The 23,288-nt window shown below is 37.2% G+C and overlaps 3 protein-coding genes across 4 annotated transcripts in view; 1 reads left to right on the forward strand and 2 right to left on the reverse strand.

Annotated features, from left to right (window-relative positions):
- Positions 1-890: 890 nt before the first annotated feature.
- On the reverse strand, positions 891-17,836 carry WBP11 (WW domain binding protein 11). Its single transcript, XM_008071206.2, has 12 exons — positions 17,707-17,836; positions 15,638-15,755; positions 15,088-15,119; positions 13,402-13,495; positions 10,814-11,010; positions 9,273-9,406; positions 8,855-9,054; positions 8,085-8,276; positions 5,720-5,821; positions 4,688-4,981; positions 3,372-3,554; positions 891-1,899 (listed from the first exon to the last, which is right to left on the reverse strand). Exons 2-12 carry the CDS (start codon positions 15,699-15,701, stop codon positions 1,466-1,468), a joined length of 1,926 nt encoding a protein of 641 aa, XP_008069397.1. The 5' UTR covers positions 15,702-15,755; positions 17,707-17,836; the 3' UTR covers positions 891-1,465.
- Positions 17,837-18,074: 238 nt separating this feature from the next.
- Positions 18,075-23,288, forward strand: part of PDE6H (phosphodiesterase 6H) — a 172,793-nt gene continuing 167,579 nt past the window's right edge. For both annotated transcript variants that reach the window (XM_021719128.1, XM_008071208.1), the window contains exon 1: positions 18,075-18,116. The gene's annotated coding sequence lies outside the window, so the exon portion shown is untranslated. The remainder of the gene's footprint in view (positions 18,117-23,288) is intronic.
- Positions 20,560-21,339, reverse strand: SMCO3 (single-pass membrane protein with coiled-coil domains 3). The gene has a single exon (XM_008071213.2). It carries the CDS (start codon positions 21,326-21,328, stop codon positions 20,651-20,653), a length of 678 nt encoding a protein of 225 aa, XP_008069404.1. The 5' UTR covers positions 21,329-21,339; the 3' UTR covers positions 20,560-20,650.

Here is a 23,288-nt window from a genome sequence, read left to right on the forward strand (position 1 = left end):
CTATTTAGTGCTTTGGCAGTATTTGCTTTCATATGAAAGAGTAACTTCCAAGTAAATCTAGACACACAAAAGATTTCAGAATAAAACTCTAAAAGTCCACCAAAGAAATCAACCACGAGGAAAAGAAAAAAGCCTTACGGTATTATTACACTACATTTTACGCTACCATCAATTTCTGATGTTATAGGTGGAACCCACATGAAAAGGCAAGTAAGATAAGGGAAAAGGTGTGCCTAACCTAAACAATGCATATATTGCGTTTGTATGTCTATGTGTATGAAATATACACTTTACGCCATTGGGTAAATCACACGTGCTCCTTTTAAATTTCAATACTCTTAAGTGTAAAATGGGAGAAATACCTATGAAAGTTATCTCCCAGGATTACAAGGTGGCTGAGTTAGCTATTAAAGCATTTTGTTAAAAAAAAAAGAATGGTACCAGTGCAAATTAAGTGTTAAGCATTCTTATTTACTATATTTTAATATAAAAGTACATAAAAACCCACCAATTCAAGAAAAGTTAACCTTTTCTGATTTTTCAATAGTTTCAAAATGGTTTAAAATGGACTTTGCCATTCAATTAGTATCAGTTCACAAAGGCCTGAAAGAAATAAGGAATCAGCGGATATGACTACTATCTTCTAAGCTATAAAAGCAGAATCACACTATCTGTAATATCTCTCAATTTCTCTAAAGCCAATGATAATCTTAAAGAAGTTATTCCTTTTTAAATTTCTTTAGATTTAAAACTTGGTTTTTATGTTTTCAGTTAGATTCTAATTCTGTACCAGAAACAGTAGTTCCTTAAAACCTAAGTTTTAAATACTTGCCTTTTCTTCTATTCATAAAACAGGCATCCCCTTTACACATTATTAGTAACACAGAGTATCTTAGTGTAGAACATTTATTTTTTTCCATGAAACACTCAAAGTTTAGGCCAGTGGGAAATAATCAAAGAATTGTACATTTTCTTTTCCCACATATCCTGCTTTGTATTAGGAAATGACATTGTGATCCATTTCACTACAAGTAAAATATTACAAAATATTTACAGGAAAATATTAAAAATAACTCACACACACACAAGATGAAATAAACTGTTGTTTTCAGAAATCTCTACTCCAGTGCCCACAGCACACAAGAAGAGAGTCAAAACAAATAAGTAAATAAGATCCCCCTGATGACAAATTCCCAAAAAACTGGAGAAGGGGAAAAACTAGGATGAAAATGGTGATGTGAACGGTAATGGATGTTAGCAGCACTGCTTCAATAACCATCTATTCTGAATGAAATAGCCTCTCTTGTATGCAGTAAATTCTGAACAAGACTATACTTTAAGATATTCCTTGATCTGAAATTAGAAAATACCCTGACAGCGGAAGTAACTGTTTCACCTAAGTTAAAAGCCTCTTTCTCCACGGGCCACTGCTGTGAACAGAAGTCTGATCTGGCATCAAAAGCTGTCACAGAAGCCCTTCCATCTCTTTCATGAAAGCCTCATAAACATCATCCTTAGTTTGTACTGAGACAGGAACAGAAGGACCAGATTTGGGGGCTGCTTTGGCGAGAGGCACAGCAGAATCATCCTCTGACTTTCTTTGGGGAGCAGCAGCAGCCCCTTTATTCTCCCGACGTACTCTCAGTGCAGTGGGCACAAATCGAGTAATCTCTGCCTTGGGATTAGTGATCTGTGGCTTGGCACTGATGGTTGCTGTGGCTTTCTTCTCAATGGTGGCTGCACTCGTATCATCCGCCTTGGGCCGCTGAATCAAATTGGGTGGGGCACTCAAAACCCCAGGGTTTGGCAAGGGAGCTGGTGGGAAAAGCCCAGGGGGGGCAGGTCCAAGTGGAGGCACCAAAGGTGGGCGCATCATGCCAGGACGAGGTGGAGGGATACCTAAAAGAGGGAAAACAAAAGAGGATGAATACTACAAGAATAAAATTTAACTACTAATTGGGAGGACTCCCCCCAGGGAAAAAAACAAACATTTAACTACCACTAGGGATGTTTACACAGGTTGACTGGTTTTTTTGAGACAGGGTCTCACTCTGTTGTCCAGGCTAAAGTGCAGTGGCATGATCATGGTTCTCACTGCAGCCTCGACCTTCTGGACTCATGTGGTCTTTCTGCTTCAGCCTCTCGAGTAGTTGGAACTATAGGCACACACCACCATACTCAGCTAATTCTTCTGTTTCTTGTAGATCTCTCTTTGTTGCCTAGCCTGGTCTTGATTTCCTGGCCTCAGCCTCCCAAAGTTCTGAAATTACAGGCATGAGCTACCATGCCTGGCTGATAATTTTTTATAAATGCATTAACAACTTACAGAAAATAGGCTATATTTATGCTGCCTGCTATTTAAAACTGATAGTAAGGAATATTTTATCACAAAACAGTATTCATCGTCAGCTCACATTCCTATACTTCTAGTAACAGGTTTTGTTGCTAAGTCATGTCCTACTTTAAAATATAAAGTAAAATCGACATCTACTGGTTTCAAATACTGTTTCAAATTTGACAGTCCAATAGTCTCTTCTAGCTATACAGGACAGTTGTTAGTAAGGCCAAGGTCAGGAGGTTGATTTCCATGCATTATTCACTTATTCTATACTACTTCCCCTGCACAAAGAGATAACTCATTGGGCAGGAAATAAAATTTTCACCCTGGTCATTAATGCACATGGAATGAGAGAATGTAATTAATCACCGTCTGACAACATTACTGGAAAAGAATTCACATCCCATTGATGGTTGAGACACACAATATTCTGCAGACCAAGAACTTCAGACTTTAATTCTTCAAATGCCACTTTTACATTAAATATAAAGTACCATAGTTCATCAAATCTAAGATGCTAATGATTACACAGGCTCATAATTACTCTATGTACCACAGAGAGGGAGAGGGGAGAAAGCCCAAGCAGACCTTCATATTAAACCCAGATATTCAGTGTAGTAAACCAGAAACACACATGCCACATAAAACAAGCCCACAAGAAAATCTGCATGTATAACCTTGACACTAGGTAGAGGGAGCGGAGGGGGGAAATCTCCCGTGACTTTAAATTTAAAGATGATATTCATCTAGATGCATGGAACAGCTTCATAATTACAACTAAAAGTAGACAATCTCAAATAGAGAATTTCATTTAAAGTGTTTTCTGGCTATGAGAAGTCCCAGAAGTGACAGGCAGAACCAAATGCAAATACCCCTGGAAGAGCTCTACTTCAATCCAGGTTAACAACAATTAAAAACCTCCACCAATTGTAAGATACCCTGGGTTTCAGAATACTGAAATGTGACAAAATGTCTTAGAGCAAATTAAATACTAAGTAGGCTAAGTTTTTGTTAGATAAGTTGAAAGCTTCACCTGGAGGTGCAGGGGGAGGTAGTCTTGGCGGGGGTCCGCGAGGAGGAGGGCCAGGAGGCAGACCTGGAGGTGGACCTGGGGGAGGGCCAGGGGGTCGGCCTGGTGGAGGTCCTGGAGGTAAAAGTCGGGGTAAAGGCCCTCGAAGTCCTGGCATTCCAGGTGGTCTCAGGAATGGAGGAGCTCCTGAAAAGAGAAAAATGATAATGTTAAATAACATATATTAAGCAATAATTATGGCATAAAGGTAACTCAAATATGGTTTGTCTTAACACCTTAATCTGAAATCAGATTAACTGCAAAAACTTAATGAAACATACATCAGCAAATGTCTCAGCACCAGGAAAGGGTATTGGATTTGTTATGAATCATATTTCTTTATTTCCCAGCACTGACAAAAGCATACTCAATCACAGTTCTGCAGGGCTGGAAATAACACAAAGGTGGTTAAGAATTCTCAAATGGATCGATCTAGTATGAGCTGAAAATGGAATATAAAACACGATGCTTTAAGGAACTCCTGAAACTCATTAAAGTATAGATGAGGATCACTGAGAATAACATAAGATAGGTAATTTTGCTTTGGACCAATCAGAAAACGATTAGCTCAATTGAAGAAAACTGAATTGGCTGGCTGTAGAATGAAGCCCTAAAATTATAAATAGCTGAAAAGTTCCCTATGTTATTTCAAATTATAAGTAAGCTTTTTATAATTTCAAGTTAAACATTTGATAAATAGACTGATCACCCTTTTCTCCATAAATGAACTAAAATTAGAAAAAACTATAAAGGTTCCCCTGACTTTCAACATGCCTAATGCAAGAACACAAGACAGTACTAACTGTGCCCTAGTCCCACCTGCTGCCAATTTAGAACCAGGTCAATCTGTCATATTAAAAAGTAATATAGGCCAATGCCTTGTTAAGCTATGGTCTGGACACGTGTTCTTTGAGCTATGGCCAGGCCATGTTTTCTTAAGCTTTGACCCCTCTCCCCTACCTTGGGGAGGTGAATCTCCTCTCTAATTTACTTTAAATAAACTATGAAAAAAAGTAATACTAAAGAAAACCTCAGTGACCTGTTCAAGTTTCTCCTTGCCATAATTAGAAACAAGAACCCTGAAAAAAGAAGAGTTTTGGAGAAAAACAGGTAGCTTTCAGAAAACAATGCCTTAGATAGTAGTAAGTTTCACTTATCTTTTGAGAATTCCACTAGGAGAAACAAACAAACAAAAAATCAATACTAAGGATGTGTGAGATTTTTTGAAACAACTTCACTCTAATCTCATTTAAACTTTATCATATCATGTAAGTGCTTACCTGGAGGTGGACCAGGAGGAAGGCCCGTAGGTGGTCCAGGAGGCCGTAAAGGTGGAGCAGGTGGTGGTCCAAGAGGAGGTGGTCCTGGCATGGGAGGTGCTTGTATCTGAGAAGGAGGAACAGACTGGGGGGGAGCCTGCTGTGAAGAAGCAGCAGCAGATGTCCCATCAGAATGAGATTCCTCTTTATGCTGTTTTTGTGATTGCTTTTCTGATTCAGAGTCATCTGAATCATCATCATCATCATCCTCTGAAAATTCCTCTACTTCACGTCCCTCCTCAGGGATTTCTTGACCTGAAAGAAATTTTAAACCAGGTAAATGGAGTTGAGGACTCATTTTTTTACAGCTTGGACGACAGCAATGACTGAAGACACATGCTCAATAAATGTGTTCTTAAAATTAACAACCAAATAGTCTTCTTCAATAAAATACTTAGATGAGTAAGAATAAAATAGTATTCTGTTCATCTAGGCAACTGTGGCATAGTGGGAGACCTAGGCTTCAAAATAAGACAGAACAGGAATTTTTTTGTGTGTGTGTGAGTTGGAGTCTCACTTTGTGCCCAGACTGGAGTGCAGTTGCCGCCTCCGGCCACCGCAGCCTCGACCTGCTGGGCTCCGGCGACCCTTCCGCCTCAGCCTTCCAGTAGCTGGAACTATAGGCGTGCACTACCACACCTGGCTAATTTTTGATTTATTGTAGAGATGAAGTTTCGCCAAGTTGCCCAGGCAGGTCTCGAACCCACGGGCTCAGGCAATCCACTCACCTCAGCCTCCCAAGGTGCGGGATTACAGGTTGAGCCACCGAGCCCAGCTCAGAACAGGATTTAAAAGACAACTCAACCATTTACTACCTGTGTAACTTTGAGCAGCCTACCTAATGGCTCTTTATTTACTTTATTTTTGTAAAACAAGGACTTATTACTTACTTTAGGGTGGCTGAGATACTGAATAAAAAAATATATGTAAAGTAACTGGAATGAGGAAATACAAAAAGGTGATTTACACTCTTTCCCTGCTTCCCTGTCTTACCTGCCATACGAAGCATCATGGCCTGAAGAGGAGTCAGCTCTTTCATGTTCTTCTTTTTCTTCCTTGATTTTCCAGGCATATCTGCAAATCGTACACTCAGTCCTAAGGGGCCAGAGGAGGGAAGGAATGGGGTAGATTAGGATCAACAAAATTCAGTAAATGTTTACTGTAAGACAAACACTATGAAGTATAGATATAATTGCTATCCACTACTTGGCGGAAGTGCAGGAAGAAAATGCCATGTTAATGACAGGTAGTAAATACATGCTGTGTGAAATGTCAACTGGTAGTAAATACATGCTGTGTGATTTAAGATGTACACATTAAAAATATAAAGAATACTATCAGTATCTTTATGCCAATAAAACTGAACACTCAGATAAAAACACAATTTTTGAAAAATTTAAATTAGTAAAAAGAAGTGTTAAGCCCAGAACATACAAAATTGAAATGGCAGTCACAGATTTACTACTTAAAGGCAACAAATAATTTTAGGAAGAAAGTCAGCCAAACACCAAATTGTAGAAATCTCCTGAAAAAGGGCATAGAAAAAGATGGAACATGATCTAACTCATGAGGCTAGCATAATCCTGATACCTATAGGCCTACATAAAATGTAAGCAAAACTAACCTACTGACCAGTATAAAACGTAAACAAATTGAAATAAACTGTTTTAAAATAAAAATACATCATAAACATGTAGGGTTGGTCCCAAAAATCCATGATGACTTAATAAATAAAAAATTCACTACAATAAACAACTAAAAAGACAAATAAAAATTTAACATTAATTTTTAACATAAGTTTAACGTTAGTCTGAATGGTACAATATTACAAGCATTCTTAGTTGGTAAACATTTACACGAGGATTAACAGTTCTATATGGAGGGCTGTAGTTTTGCTTACCCTATATATTTTATGTCTAGAAAAATGCCTTATTTACAGTAAAAACTCAATAAATATTAGCTGCATGGATATCAATTATTAGTTGGGACAGTCATTTTTGGCACATATGTGCTGAGTATATACAAGAAAAATTCATTGGTGGAAAAAGGCAAGAGATCATACAGTCCCAAAGAAAAATGGAGGTGTTGTGGCCTTAATGGCTTTCTATTTTCTAGTACTAGTTCCTACCTAAGAGTTCTCTATAATTTTTCATTACCAACTCTGTCTATGAGAACTATTATCCGCCTGTAAATGTTTACCAACTAAGAATGCTTCTGATATCGCATCATTTAGCCTAATGTTTAACAGTCTAATGAATAAATAGCCTTTTTCAGGTTAAAAAGTTCCTTTCTATTCCGAGTTTTCTAAAAGTTTTTTTTAAATCATAAATACTTTTTAAGCATCTGCTGGGATGTCATTATTTTTTGGTGTTTTAACCAGCTTTTTTATTTGTAACCATGATCCTTAAGGTGTAGCAAGAGAAAAATCTGTCATTAGTATTATAAACATGAACACTGGTAGTCTATACTAACATAAATACTGTGCTGTAGGCCACAAAAACAATCCCAAAAGCTCCAAAACTACTCTCTGAGATTTGACAAAATTAGTATATGTTTTGCACTGCCCAGTACCTACTACAATGCTTAAAATTTTCTTAACAAATGTCATACCTGCTTTTAAAGAATATGTGTAGGTTAATTTAAGTGCGTAGTAATCAAATAAACATGTAACATACATTATGGATAAAATGTTTGCTGACTCTGTTCACAGGTGCACCTGAGTTATAACTATGGTACCGGTTCATATAAGACACCATGGAAGGTCTTCAAATATGAACATTTAAAAAGACTTATTAAAAAACAACAATATGAATCTATTTTTCTCAATACAGTTCTTTTCCTTTCTTTCCCATGATAAAGATGTGACAGGATATCTTTATGCTGTTGAATAGTTATCTTTTTCTCCTAAAGTAGACTTCATTATAGACTTTTTTTTTTAAAGATTGGAAAATATAGTTTATTTAGAAAGTAAAATGGGGGGGAGGGGGGAAAAGGGGAAAAGAGGGAGGGAAAGAGATACTGAGATTGATTCACCGCCCCGAGGTAGGGGAGGGAGCCAAAGTTAGGAAAACACAGTGGCCCTATCTTAAAGCACACAGGGCCACACCAGAGTTTAGTAAGGAAATGGCTATTATAGACTTAAAAATCACATACACAATTTAATATTTTTCCTCACAAACATCCACTGCATATTTACTATGTCAAAAACTTTCCAAATTTTAGTATTTAAAGACGAATATAGCACAACTCCTCCTTTCAAAGAGCTCACAATTACTTTCATAGATTCACTAACAAATTAGGAGCTTCAGCTTGTGTGCTCTTTATTGAGCAATACCATGAAACTTTCACCTGCACATACCTGACTTTTTCTCTTCATTGTTTTCTCGCTCATTATCATCACGGTGCACAAATTCATCCCCCTCACTTTCTCCATCTGATCTGTCAGTGTCACTGTCATCAGTACTGTCATCATGCTTATCTTGATCCATGTCCTCAGGATAGCCATCATCTTCACTGGTGCTGGTAACATCATCATCGTGACCTCGCTGAGCTGAAAAGGGGGGAGAGAGCACAGAATAAGTAGTATGATTAGTTCCTCTATTATATGGTACACAGAAATACAAAAAATTATGATATTTAACCCAGAATATAACAACTTAACTGTTTAAAAATAAAAAAATTCTATATACAGCTAATCATACAGTCTGACAATATTTTCATATGGCAATAGCTTAAAGTACTTCTTTTGGTAATGTAAGATTTGTTTTTAAAGTTTCAAAATTAAAAACACATTCCATTTGGCAACAATCATATGTATGTATATAATGTCGCTTTCATCTAATGACAATAAAGCTGAAACGGAAACAAGTCTCAAGGAATTGGTAGTAAGAGTGACATCTCTAAGAAAAGTCTAATTTAAAACACAATAAGCATCTCTTTGCTTCCTTATGTATGATGCTTTTACTTGAATAGATCCTATGACTTATCCATCTATATGACCATTAGTATGTACATAGTATTCTCATTTATTTCCTAAGTTCTAAAGTAGGGAACAACATGTTAAACTAGACCAACACAGAAAAAAATAGTGAAAAGATTATAATAGCAAAAGGAACAATCACTCCTCACCAAGTTCAGGACTATATAACATGTCTTCATCTCGCCTTCGAGGAGGAAGATCCAGGGCAAAGCCCACTTTACGGCCATACATCTGCAAGACTTGAGGAGGAGGTGGACCAGGGGGAGGGCCTGGAGGTTTTCTGCCAGGGGGCAAACGTGGAACACCATGTCCAAGAAGGGGAAGGATGGAAACTGCCCGAGTTGGAGGTCTGTAAAAGAAAAATTCCACAGTAATTACTTAACAGTAATGATATATTTACGTCCTTTTCTAAGCAATTTTCAAGGGATTTCTTATTTCACATTTAATCAAATGTTACACTGCTTACATTCACACTGTATTTTATTTCCCACTGCATTCATTTTGGCACTAGACAGTCAAGATATCCTTTCAATAAATGCTCTCTGATTATGACACTGCTTTTCTTACCCATAGGCTGAGGTTTTTTTAAGGATGGAGGGTGGCTGGGCACCAGGAAGTGGAATGTCCTGGATCAAAATGTTGGAAGGAGCATGCGGCATATCTGGCAAAGGAATACTCTCTACTTCCACATGCTGAGCATTCTGAAATATAGAGTATAATAGTTTAGAGAGAGTATGTTTGAACAGAGTTCTCAATGGGAAGATAAAAAACTCCCACTAAAAATAACATGTTGGCTATTTTATAACTTGGATTTACTTTCCAACTAACATAAATATTGCAAACCCCACCCCCCAAAACAAACCGAGAATAGAAAGCCTCACATCAATACAAAGGCTGTCAAAAATAAAAAAGAAATCTTTATCGCCTCCATATTAGCTAAAACCCAGTTTTTTTCCTCCCCAATCATAAGCTGATTTTTTAAAATATGATTTGAAATAGTCATTCTTTAGAGAAATCCAATGTTACAAGTACCTAGCACTAAAGCTATCCTATTTAATATAAAGAGTGAAAGCAAAATAATACAAATCAATTAACAAATAGTATATATTCAGTGCAGGGCCTGGGTTTAAAATTAGCCTGTTTATGAGGAATTTTTGTTGTATATTAGCTGTGTGATACTATGAAAGCTGCCTTAGTGTCCTCGTCTGTAAAATGGAACTTATACTACCTCCTTTACAAAAATTATTGCATTTGATTTTTTTCCCATTTTATTTTGAGATAAAATGTACAATAAAATGTACAAATCCAATGAGTTTTAACAAATGCATATACCTCATACTCCTTCCCAATGTATTCTAATACCATCCCAAGGTAACCACTGCCATTCTAGAATTTCATAAAAATAGAACCATAACTATGAAAGAAGCTTAGTATGTCTTTGAGCTTTATCTTTTAAAAAAAATTCCATGTTGCTCTGAGTATTAGATCATTCCTTTTTATTGCTGAGTAGTATTCCACTGCATAAATAAATCAAATATTTCAATTTGATTATCCATTATCCTATTAATGAACATGGGCTGTTCCCAGTTTTTGGCTATTACTGTGTTGGTAGATGAATTAACTTCTCCTGCATAAAAACAGAGGGTTAGATTTGCTGGCTCACAGGGCAGGTGTATATTTAGTTTTATACAAAATTTCCATGAGGGATTCATTATGATCAATTTTCCAATTAACTTTTAAATCTGAGAACAGACTGAGCACCCTTCATCCAAAATGCACCAAAATCTGAAATTTTTTGAGCACTGATATGAGGTCATTTAAGAGAAAAATTCCACCCCTAACCTCATGTGATAGGTTGTAGTCAAACTTGGGTTTTATGCACAAAATTTACAAAATTACCTCCAGGCTACGTATATAGGAAACAAATAAGTTTCATGTTTAGACTTGTGTCCCATTCCCAAGATATCTCATTATGTACATGCAAATATTTAAAAAAAAAAACAAAAAAAACCCTAAATCTAAAACATTTCTAGTCCCAAGCATTTCACAAAAGGGATAACTCAATTTGTATAATATTTTAGTTTATCTCTCAAAAGAAACTTGATTACCTTGACAGCATCAAAATACTGGCTAAGTTGAGCCCTTTTCTGTTCATATTCTACTTCTAGCTTTCTCAGTTCTTTGTAAATATCTGGATTCTCTTTTTCATAGAGTCGTAGAATACGTTCAAAGGTTTCACGCAGCTTTTTACGCTTGTCTTTCAGTACTTTCTCATTTAATTGTGGCTGTTGCACTGGGTTAAACTCTTGAGAGAAAAAGCAGATTATGAAATTAAATACAAAAGGCTACTTTATTTAGGTATCAATAGGTTATATCATTTAATAAAAACTTCCCCATACACTAAATTTTTTTAAAAAGATCTAGATACCAGAATACTCTTTTCAGTTTTATCCACAGAACTACAATATTTATTTCAATTCCACACCTTATAGTCATTCACTTTTCTTTTCTCAAAAATGTCACCTGACTTTCCTCTTCATTGTAATAAAAATCAATTTTCAGTCCTCAATGGTAAAAACCAAATATAGTGAAGATTCTGTCAGACAGAACTATGTTTATATATTATACTGGCTCTGACACTTAATTCTAAGATCTTGGCATTTATGTTGAATTCTCTGGTCTTCAGCTTTTGCAGTATTGAATGGAAACATTAATTACTCTTTAACAAAGCTATAATACAATGGGCTTTATAATGGGATTACAAATAAAATATCCAGGTGTTTGGCTCACCTATTATTAAATAATAATTAACTATTATTTTTATAAAGATCTGCCAATTTTTGTTTCATCTTTTCCACATGGGTAAAACGCTTCTCTTTGAGGACTTTTTCATCTAGGAAACAAAAAAAGTTACTTGGGGAGAGATTGGGTTAATAAGGAGGGTGGCACATGAAGGTCATTTCATTTTTGGTCAAAAACCGAACACTCAGCGCATTGTGGGTAGGTTGTTTGTGTAAATCACCCATCATGAATGGGCAAACACATTGAAAAAAAATCTCTCCCCCAAAAAATTCACTGAAGCTGAATGCAGCCTCTCACAAACACTAGCTGGCATACTGATGCCAATGGGTACCTAGCAACAAAAGCCTCTACCACAAGGGGCCTGTCCTCCAAAAAATAACTGTTTCTTTTTTTTGGGGGGGGGTTCCCCATCATATTCTAACACCATACTCCCTATTTCCTAGTGTAATTAATAAAAGTACTGAATGCCTGAGTTTTGATTTCAGCTTTGCCACTAGATAGTAGTGTGACCTTGAGAAATGTATGTAATCTCTCTGCGCCCTAGTTTCCTCATCTGTAAAACAGGGAAAGTGCTCTTATGCCAAAAAGTTGTAATAACTAGATAACTTGTGGGAAAAAAACCCCACAAAAACTGGCATACAGTAAGGTCAGTACACAATAAACCTCAAATACTATCTCCTTTTAAAACATATGACAATTTTGAGTCATTTAATAGAGGATTCCCTGATGCTCCAAGGAAATGATATTGTCCCTGCTGATATTTAGACCAGCTGCACTAAGTGGAATCAGATACAGCTGAACTGGGAAAGCTTGGGATCCTGAAGCCTGATCCAGAACTCCTGCCCAGACTCTCCCACATTATTTCAGAAATCCTGGAATACAATGCCACACTGATTGTATTTTTTTGAACCCCATTTAATGAATCACTGGGGAATTTCAGTGCAACTCTTTTACTTTCTACTCTGTGGATTTAGGTAAACCACTGAACTTGTAAAGATCACTTTCAAATGTAATTTTAAAAAGGTAGCAAGGGTAGAAGGCAGAATTGGCAAAAACTTGATAAGTAAAAAGCACATGGGTGTTAATTAGACTTTTAAAATTTTTTGCATATTTGAAAACTGATATAAAAAAGATAAATACAATATTCTACATGCTCTAATATTAAGATAAAAGGTATTTGTGAGTTAGGATAAAATTTCTAGGGCCAGCATCAATCATTAACAACTTGGACACACAGAAATATAACATGTGGCTTTCTCATGTGGTTCTAATGATATTATAAAACAGTGATACTGAAGATGTATATGAAGAGACTGAATACAATGATCCTATGATACATGGAAAAGGGAGGGAAATCCTAGTATAATAATTTATGTAATTTGATCTTACCTATTTGATGATTACTTCTGTATCCTTACTAAAGAGTTAAATATCTTTTTGGATCTTCTGATTTGAAAAATGGAAAACTGTCTTATACTCATAATGGCCTAATATTTAAATTTACATGGTAGTTGCCAACACTAAAAACAAAAGGGAAACCAAAAACCCAAGGTGATTTAATAAACCAGATTTTTAGTCTTCTCTTAAAAAGTGAGCTGGCCAAACTGGCTTTCATTATCTCTTAACCACTAGCTGAAGCCAAATAATGGTTTCCTTCTCAATCTGGTATATGGAGTCTCCAGTTTGCAACAGTCCTCCACCACTTTATTTTGTCTCCAACACTAAAACTAAATCCAAGTGTCAAATACCATCATGCTATTCTGTTTTACTCAGGCCTATGCTGCTTCAATTCATTTCCTGACTGCCTGTGTATCAGACTGTTATAGCCAACGATAGAGTAGAAGACAGAACTATCAAAAACTTGACAGGTAAATTCCTCTTTGTAAATCCTTACCCATTTCATCCAATTTCTCCATGTCCCGGATAATCTGTTTGGGATCCTTCATTTTCAAAACTGCAGCTCGTACCATCATGCGCTGTTTTTTGTTCTTAGAACAATAAAAGAGCAGAATGTCAAACTAGGCACTCATAAACTTTTATTTCAATTTGCTTTAAAAATTTATTTAAACTGAATTTTGAACTTCTACTTGATTTCTGATCACTTATTTCAACCATCAAAAACAGAGATATGTAATTTTTTGTTCTAAAAAATGTTTTGATTTTAGTAAAAAAGATTTTTAAAATGTGATTTATTAGATGTGCTTTCTCAGGAAAGTATTGCTTTTAGCCCTGTGAGATCTTTAACAGTTACTTAATCTCTCTCTCTCTCTTTCTCTGCCCTTATATTGATCTTTTTTTTCCCCCTATGTTCTCTAACTGGAGTTTTCATCTTTAAGATTGCAACTGTTTTTTTTTCCTCCCCTGGTCTCAAAACCTCTAGTTGGAGTCCAAAGTTTCTTTTTTTAAAAAACAAAGGTTTCATCTAAATTCTAAAATTATATATGAGCATAGAAAAAAGTTTTGTGGGATTTAATGCTAACAATAACATACAATTAAAAATTATAAAGTTTGGGCTTGGTGACTCAGTCTGTAATCCCAGCACTTTGAGAGGCCACGGCGAGTGGATTGCCTGAGCCCGTGGGTTCGAGACAAGCCCAGGCAACTTGGCAAGACCTCGTCTCAACAACAAATAAAAAATTAGCTGGGTGTGGTAGCGTGCGCCTGTAGCTGCAGCTACCTGGAAGGCTGAGGTGGATGGATCACCGGAGCCCAGCAGGTCGATGCTGGGGTGGCCGTGAGAGTGCCATTGCACTCCAGTCTGGGCCACAAGAGTGAGACTCCAACTCAAAAAACCCCAAAAAACAAAATTATAAAAATTCAACTCTCTCAATATGTTAAAGCACGATACTCAAAAGTAAATCCTTTCTTATTCTGTGAAATACTTTGCCAAAAACTCAACAGCTAACTGCCAGGAAAATGGATATACAAAGCATCACATTTATTTCTATTCTCTAATTCAGTAGCTTTTAAAGCAGTTATGTTTTAATAAACTATAAAAAAAATTATTATTATTATTTTTTTGAGTTGGAGTCTCACTCTGTCGCCCAGACTGGAGTGCAGTAGCCACTCCCGGTCATAGCAGCCTCGACCTGCTGGGCTCCGGCGATCCTTTCGCCTCAGCCTTCCAAGTAGCTAGAACTACAGGTGCACGTTACCACACCTGGCTAATTTTTAAAAAATTTGTTGTAGAGATGAGGTCTCGCCAAGTTGTCCAGGCGGGTCTCGAACCCACGGGCTCAGGCAATCCACTCACCTCAGCCTCCCAAAGCGCAGGATTACAGGCTGAGCCACCGAGCCCGGCTAAAAAATTATTTTTGAAAGTATTTTTTAGCTCATTGGGAAAGGTAATCAAATAAACAATGTCATTATAACCCATTGTGAGCCTATCTGCAAAGTTATTTCAGTACAGTTTCTAAGTATAGTAAATTTTGGCTTAGTAAATTTTATGGTTTCTATAAGAAGTAAAATAATCTTTTCTGGAAAATAACTGAAAATGTTATTTTGAAATCCGCTAATCCCAAATCACAAGATGTGCCAAACAACACTTAAAATTATATAGAATATGCTTCTGAAATCATACCTTCTTTAGCTCCCTTTTCCGGGCTTCCTTTCCTTAAAAGGGAGAGAGGGAGATAAAAAAACTTTCAAATCTTGAACATTAGCATTTTCTCCAATTTAATATAGATTATTATCTATTGCAAGAAGCTATTTTGTGCACTGTAGAATAGTTAGCAGCATCCTTAGTCTCTATTCAGTAGGTACCAATTGCATCTTTCTAACCATGAAAACCAAAAATGTCAACATTTTATGTTAAAATAGCTATGAATCTGAAGGAAAAATAACAAAATACTACAGAGCTTGCAAAACTAAATTCTAAACACAAAAAGAAAGCTTCCACTAATTCTACTTTGCAAGTCAATCAAATTTTTAAAAAATATGGGTACTAATTTCCTTCCATGTTTGAAGTTTTAAATTGATCACATGCCCACATGGACACAGGATCGACTTTATACAATTTACTTCTCCTATCATTGCTGATCTTGTAATGAAGCCACAAAGAAATAGATTGTTTAATATTTTCAATTTTTATCATTTCTCTACTCTATCATTCCATACTAATGGACACTTACGAGCTTGGTCAGTGGGGTTCATAAATTTTCCACTCTTGGTGGATGATGTAGATCTCCGTCCCATGTTGACAATTTGTATAGTTTACTTGTTCATTAAAAAAAAAAAAACAAAAAAAACCTGCAAAGATAAAGATAAAGAAGTCACTTACATTGCCTGTATTTGTAATATTTCTTCCTTTTTTGAGTCCCTAACATCTCTGAAACATTATTAATTTTGTGAAACCTTGTTCTTTTCTTAGTTTTGACTTTAGTGTCAAGCCTCAACTTCCTGGAGCATGAAAAACTAGATCTCTATTATTCTTTAGAAACGTAATGAGTATAAAGATCAATTTGAATATCATTAAGTTATCAATTTAACTTTTTTCTTAAGAATCACAACAATGACTGTGTCAACTGAAAAAATCAACTAGAAAATGTTTTAACAAAATGGCATAAACATAAGAAGCCATCAGTCTTTTCTATATCTTTATTTATATGAAGGGTATAAGGAAAAAAGGAAATGGGGCAATGGATCTGGGCTCAAAGACAAACACCTCAGTCTTGCCTATCTCCATGGTCTCTCTTGGCATGTATGCTGTATGTTCTCAACACCTCTGGGGTAATAAAATTCATGAATTTAGTAATATTTAATCAGATTTAGTTCTAATTCAGATATAATTCTTGACTTCCAAAAGTTCAAAACATAACTAAAAATGCAAATATTCAAAATTATTACTATTTTTAAGAGAGCTCTCCAAAGCTTCGATATTGATTAAAATATGTATCTTTCGTATTCATACCTACTTGACTTCTGATGTGCATTTTTAGGGTAACTAAAAGAAATAATTTTGTTTGAGAAAAAAGTTCTGCAAGCTAAACTTTTATTTATTTACTCTTTTTTTTTTTTTGGAAGCAAGATTTATTGAGAGGACAGAAAAGCTCCCAGAGCAGGAGGAGACCCAAGGGGATTGCCCTAAACTTTTATTAACATAGTACACTATTGTATGGCTTCTCCCTCTTATTCCAAAGGAATGGCATTTAACTTTTTGAAACACAGTCTTTCCAATAATAAGGCTGACAGATCTGCTTCCTTTTGAAAGTAAACACTTTAAAGGTGAGACACTTTAAAGAGAAGATTTTAGGGTAATTTTTTTTGTACACTATACAGTTACACTTTCTGTTCTCCCTTTTATGCAGATTTTGTCAGATCGGTTTACTACAGTTAATACCTCTTAACCAAGTGTTCAACTGCACGGTTTCTGCTCGATATATCAGAGGTGTTCCGGTGGCAATTATTTTACCTCGTCAAGTCTTTCCTCATCAGAAAAACTGGGGGCTGGGAGAGAAGCTGGGAAGTAAGAGGCAGAGAGGAGTGAGAACAAGCAAAATCAATACAAATACAAGCTCTCCTTGTTTTTGTATTGTAATTGCTTTCCTTTCTCACTTATTTTCAGGCATATGTTTTTTTACTTTAAAGATGTGGGGTACAATTCAGGATTAGGTAGACAAGAGGTCATCGTACAGGTAAAGCTCCTGCCTCTCTTTGGTCCCCGCTTCGCCAGGTTTGAGATCAGGTACACTTATTGACGAAAGCATACAACAGATACGAATTACGGAGAATTTTACGGAAGACACTGGAACCTTAGTCAACACAAACTACTTTTGTTTTCTTCTTGTCTAAAAGCGGAGGCGATCGGAAAATCAGGCCGAAAGCACCGTTGGGGAACTCTAACTAGCCAAAGAAGTTTCAATGGGACAGGGTCCAGGTCCATCACAGGAGGCAACAGCAGCAACTGCCGAAACCATAGCGACGGTTGACCCGGACTCGAGGGTACGAGACGTCAGACCTAAGGCTACCAATGAACGTGCAAAGGAAGCGGCCCTCGCCGACCCGGGCGAAGTCAACCGTGTCACCGCTGGACGCTGCGCCGCGCCAGGGCTAGGGATACCCGGGTCCGTGACCTGGGAGACCCCAACTCGGGAGAAGAAGAGCAGGGTAAAGGGGCCTGGTGTCCCCGAGGTAACGGCACGGGCCTCCTCGGAAGGCACGAGAGATGAAGAAGCGGGTTAAAGGAGTCTCGTATACTCACTCTTCTGCTGTGCTCTAGTATTGCGAGAAGCCGGGAGGGGACGATTCCCAGTCTCTTTTACTTTATAGGGGTCTTCAACTGGGCCGCTCGGTCAACCCCTCAGCCACCGCCATCTTGAAACCTCGCGCCCCTCCGCAATCTTTACGTCATTTCCTATCCCTCGGAGCCGCGGTCTCTCAACGTTACTCTGGGCTGGAACCATAGAGTGTACCCTTGAACTCCCGGACCAGAGTCGTTTCCGCTCCAATACAATACTCGATTGGTGGTTGTCGGCTAAGTGCCCGCCTCATTTCACGTACCGAGTCGCCACTCGATTGCGGATAGGTGATTGGCTGACTGCTCGGTCTCTCAGGCTGGAGGCGTTCTGACCTAGTTGCCCGGAGCTAAGTACTTTGAGCCGTTGGAGAGCGGTACGTTCAGAAGATAGGAATGTGTTTTGCGGTATCTTGAAATTGAATTAGTTTTAGGATTATTACGTTTCTTGTGATGTAGGCGGTTGCGATTCTTTGAGACTGTCTCCTTTTGAAAACGAGCTCCCGAATAATGCTTGCCACTGAGTTTTTACTGCGCTTGGCAAGCATCATGTTCTCCCATGTGGGCGCCTGGTGCATGCGGAAACGTACTAGTGGTTCATGGGCACATTAGTAGACCTGAACACATAAATCAGTGCCCGTGTTAGAGACGCAGATTACTAATTTACAGAAGTCGTGTTTTGAGGAGGAACTGTGGGGACACGTGTACAGTCAGTTTTAAATGTATGCGTGGCGCGGTTGATGTATATTGGCTCCATTCCCACTGGTCTTTTCACCAGCCAAAAATCCTCTTTGATGTCACTATACGTACGGGATTATTCGCTTATCCCTGGTCTCCGTCTTTTCCTTACCTTCTATCCCCTCTTTTCCTAAGTCTTCCCCAATTTGTTTTCCCTCCAAGGTAAGTTTAAATCTTTTAAAATTCTGCTATGACCGGGCGTGGTGTCTCACGCCTGTCTTCCCAGCACTTTGGGTGGCGGAGGCGAGGGGACTGCCTGAGACCCGCCTGGGGCAACTTGGCGAGACCTCATCTCTACAATAAATCAAAAAAGATATTGACCGGGCGTGGTGGTTCTAGCTCTTTGGAAGGCTGAGGCGGAAGGATCCCTTGAGCCCAGCAGGTCCAGGCTGCGGTGGCGGTGAGCGTGCCACTGCACTCCAGCCTGGGCGACAGAGTGAGACTACGACTCAAAAAAATAAGTAAATTAATAAATGAAGAAATAAAATTCTGCTCTTAAAGGATACGTTTGGTTATTTCCGATCTTAATCTGAGTATCACTTAGAAAATCAGTTACAGGTCCATTCTTACTATTATTTATAAGTATTTCAAAATGTTGATGGAGATACGTATTTTTAGCAGAATATTTAAACCTGCCCTTAACAATATAAGATCAGTTTCATAACTAAACTAATCTTTGTCTTAATAGATTATTGATTGGATTTTAGATTGGATTTTAGTCTCAGAAAGCAATAACAAGATCTTGTAGGTTAAAGCTTATAAACCAGGTAATAAACAACAACAAAAAATTTAATTTTGAAGGTGAACTAAATTGTGATGTTTTGCAACTAGTTTTAAAAAGCAATGCTAGAAAACAAAATGAAGAGTGTTAGAAAAACTAAAGTCTTTCATCTAGCTAAAATTTTTCATCTAGCTAATTAAAATTTCTTAGATATGCTGAGTAGTTTTTATTGCAAGACATTTCCTGACTTGGCTGGAAGAAACCACTATAAAAAACACATTTTCACATCAATAGCATATTAATAATTTTGTAAGTGTACACTAAAGGAGTTCTGATTGGAATTCACTGGTAAAGGATTTAGAAAACAAACACAACTTCAGATATTCAGCTGAGCCATTAGGCCTCATAACCTTTGGATTTTTCTGGAATTAGTTAATTAGTGAAATGGCCACCTAATGCTTCATGTAGCAAGGCTGCTGCCTCCTTTTTGCTCGTATTATAAATGGAATTATATTCTTTTTTCCTGAAAACTCATAATAAGTTATGTCTTTAAATGACAGCCTGAAGAGTAGGGATCTATTATTCTACATCCTAAATGCATTTTATGCATGTGTTGCTGTGGCTTGCTTGCTTGTTTGTCTTTTAAATGTTTCGGGGTGTTCAAACATTCACTTGAGCGATATTTAATCATCACAGTTGGTCAGGGTTGATTGCAATGATAGAAACAGAACCTTTATCTTTTTAAAAGCCATCCACATTACACTGTATAATTATTAATAGAAGTTTACAGAGCCATTGCTGTTTTTCATCACTGAAACAAATTGTTACAAACCATTTCTCAGTCCCTTCCAGTTTGTAGAAAATTGGATTTAGTCTGATGGCCAAAAATATGGTAGTATTTCTTTTTTTTTTCTTTTTCTTTTTTTTAGAAAGCAGGATTTATTAAGAGGACAGAAAAGCTCCCAAAGTGGGAGGGGACACGAGAGGGTTGTCCAATATTTCTATTCGATTCAAAAGCCTAGGCATTGTGTCTAGGCAGAGGTTACAAAACATGTCCCTTTAGAACTGAATGAGTTTGAAGCTAGTGGTAGAAATGAAGGTTTCTGCATTCAGTGTAAATTTTAAGGATTTTGACTGGAAATTAGAATGAAAAGATAACCTGTATAGTTGCTTCTCAACGATAGCATTTTCCCCAATCTGGTAGGGAAGGGTGAGAAACATCCTGCAATGTAAAAATTTTTTTTTAACCTCAGAGTCTAGCACCAACTGATCTAGGCATTCATTGTTGATAGAAAACACAAGCGTTATTTAGTATTGGCATCTCCAATTCCCCTTCCCAAATTATTTACTCTATTTAAGTCTATATTGGAAGCATATGGAAAATGAACTTAATCAAAGAAGCAAACACTATGATAGGGAAACAAAAATATCCCAGTAGCAGATAAAACGACTTCATTTCATTTGGCGTTTCACTGTATTGGTGACCTCAGTAATGGCATGATGGTACTTTTCTGAGGCTGACTGGAACTCCACCAGATGCTTCTCATAACTTTTGATGGCTGCTTGAAGCTGCGTCTTCTCCACCGCCCCTAGGATGGCACGGAAGATCATATCTATGCCAAGGCCAAGAACAGCAACTCCAATACTACCAAGGAGAGAAGTACCAATTTGAGCTAACACAGTGACCAACTTGCTAATTATGCCGGTTGTGACACTGGATCCCACCAGTTTAACAGCCACTGCACTGGCTGCAGATGTAGCTTCTCCCAGGATGACCGAAATAACCTTTTGTACGATTGCAATTTTCTCTGTTTCCCTTTCTTTAATATCCTGAAGTTTTCTATAAAGGGTTGGCTCTAGTTTATCTTTTAGTGCTTCATCAACCTTTTGCAACTCCTTTTGTATTTTCATAATGGCTTGGATGATGATATCACAGTTTTCTTTGATGGTTCCATCTCTTTTCATCTCAATGGAGTCCAGTCTGCACCCTAAGTGCGTATTTAGAACCTCATTGAGCTTATTGGTGGCATGGAAGCTGTCAGATAAGCAGTCAAGTAGTTGCTGGTGAAGACGGTTTACTTCCTGCCTCCTCTTTGGGTTTTCTGGGTAGAGGAAGTCACTCTGAGCCATATTTCAAATATCTCTGAAAAATAAAATAGTAAATCTTCATTTAAAATCTTGAAAAATATCTGCTATTGGTGTAGGTCTGACTAGGAAACATTTTACTTCATGCATAGCAAAGTAGCAATATACTATCTATAAAGAATTCCTTAGAAAACTCAACAGATTATTTTAAATAGTTATTTTATTAAACTTGGAATCAGTGTATAGAAAATGGGGGTAATAGAATATAAAACATTGATGCCTAAATTAAGGTATTAGATTTTATGGTGGTGGAAAATCCTAGGTAGGAAATACTCATGCTTATGAAGCATCTGCTTATGAATAAGTAAGAGTGATTATTTCCAGGTCATATTTAGTAACTTTTATTTGAAACAGACCCCAATTTGAAATAATGAGCCTTTGATTACTAGTGCTCCTTAATTTCCCCAACACCTAGTCACCACATTGACTACAACCTGCCAGATTGATTTCTCTGACATTTGGAGTTAAAGTGGTATTCGGGACCAGAAGAACATTAACATCTCTCTGAATTTACAGATATATTTATTGTTTATATACTTGACTGTCTTAATTTAAAATATTCAAGTCACTTTATATCTCTTTAAAGGCAATATACTTGTTTCTAAACCTAGGAGACTTCCAAAAGCAACACACATATAATATTAGAATCTTTTAAAAAGCTTTCTAAAAGAAAAATAGTATACATTCAAGACTCTTTTAAATAAAATTTCATTTGGGGAGAAAGTGGGCACCATAACAGGGAACAGTGCAGTTATGACAATCTCTGTGGTTCTCCATTTGTAAAGTTTATAAATTAAATTATTTAGACTGTCTATATTGTGCTTAACCATTATTTAGATAAGCTAGAGTTAATGTCAGAAAAAATAATGCCATTTTATAAAACTATTAAAGAATAAGTAATGAGAGTACACCATAGAATGAATAAAATCAGATAGGAGACTTCTTGTGTTTGTACTTCCTGCTCACAGTACCATTTAGAGAAAAAAAGGAGCAGTAATGTTCTTCTGAGTTTATCTGGGTGAAAAATCCAAATTTGAGCTCAATAAGAACAATATACTAACCGGGCTTGATGGCTCAGCCTGTAATCCCGCGCTTTGGGAGGCCGCGGTGAGTGAATTGCCTGAGCCCGCGGGCTCAAGACCCGCCTGGGCAGCTTGGCGAGACCTCATCTCTACAATAAATAAAAAAATTAGCCTGGCTTGGTAGCGCGCACCTGTAGTTCCAGCTACTTGGAAGGCTGAGGTGGAAGGATCACTGGAGCCCAGCAGGTCGAACCTGCGGTGGCTGGGAGTGTGCCACTGCACTCCAGTCTGGGTGACAGAGTGAGACTCCAACTCAAAAAAAAAAAAAAGAACAATATACTACTCAATATGCATACTTTGAATAGTCGTCTTATGTACCTGACACTTTTACTTTTTTAAAAATTAAACTTGGGAGAAAAGAAAGAAAAAATGGAGTTCTCTTTGTATACCCCTATGGGATCCAGTACAGTCTCTTTTTGAGTAAACAGTATTAGGATTAATTGAGTTCCTATGTCTTCTAGGCACCATGGTTCTTAGTCTGGATGTAGGGAAACTCAGAAGTATGGAATGAAGGAATAATCTTTTGCTCTCAAGAAAGAAAACAAGAAAACCTATCATAAAAGTCATACAGATATAATTTGCAAAAGGAAAAGGGAACATTTTTCTAAATGGATTAGGAATATAATCATTTATGTTGTTTAATTTTGAAAAATTCACTGGAAGCTTCTGGTTGAATAAACTGTACCAAGGTCAGAAATTTTATCTTTGATTCAGATCCAGTACACCTCTGACAGACACACATTTTCTAGTTCAATTCCATGTAAAGAAATTGCTTGTCGAGTCTCTATTAAATATTCCCCCCAGCCGGGCTTGGTGGCTCAGCCTGTAATCCCGCGCCTTTGGGAGGCTGAGGTGAGTGGATT

This window comes from Carlito syrichta, unplaced genomic scaffold (assembly GCF_000164805.1).
Source record: "Carlito syrichta isolate Samal-C Ts95f unplaced genomic scaffold, Tarsius_syrichta-2.0.1 Scaffold314172, whole genome shotgun sequence".
Classification (NCBI taxonomy): Eukaryota; Metazoa; Chordata; class Mammalia; order Primates; family Tarsiidae; genus Carlito; species Carlito syrichta.

Bases quoted from the DNA above. Each gene is read 5' to 3' on its own strand.
- WBP11 (XM_008071206.2), bottom strand. From the start codon at position 15,701: ATGGGACGGAGATCTACATCATCCACCAAGAGTGGAAAATTTATGAAC. The intron at 9,407-10,813 runs GTAATCAAGTTT...TCTATATTTCAG, and splicing joins AGTATTTTGATGCTGTCAAG to AATGCTCAGCATGTGGAAGT. The intron at 5,822-8,084 runs GTATGTGCAGGT...CTGGCCCCTTAG, and splicing joins CAATGAAGAGAAAAAGTCAG to GACTGAGTGTACGATTTGCA.
- SMCO3 (XM_008071213.2), bottom strand. From the start codon at position 21,328: ATGGCTCAGAGTGACTTCCTCTACCCAGAAAACCCAAAGAGGAGGCAG.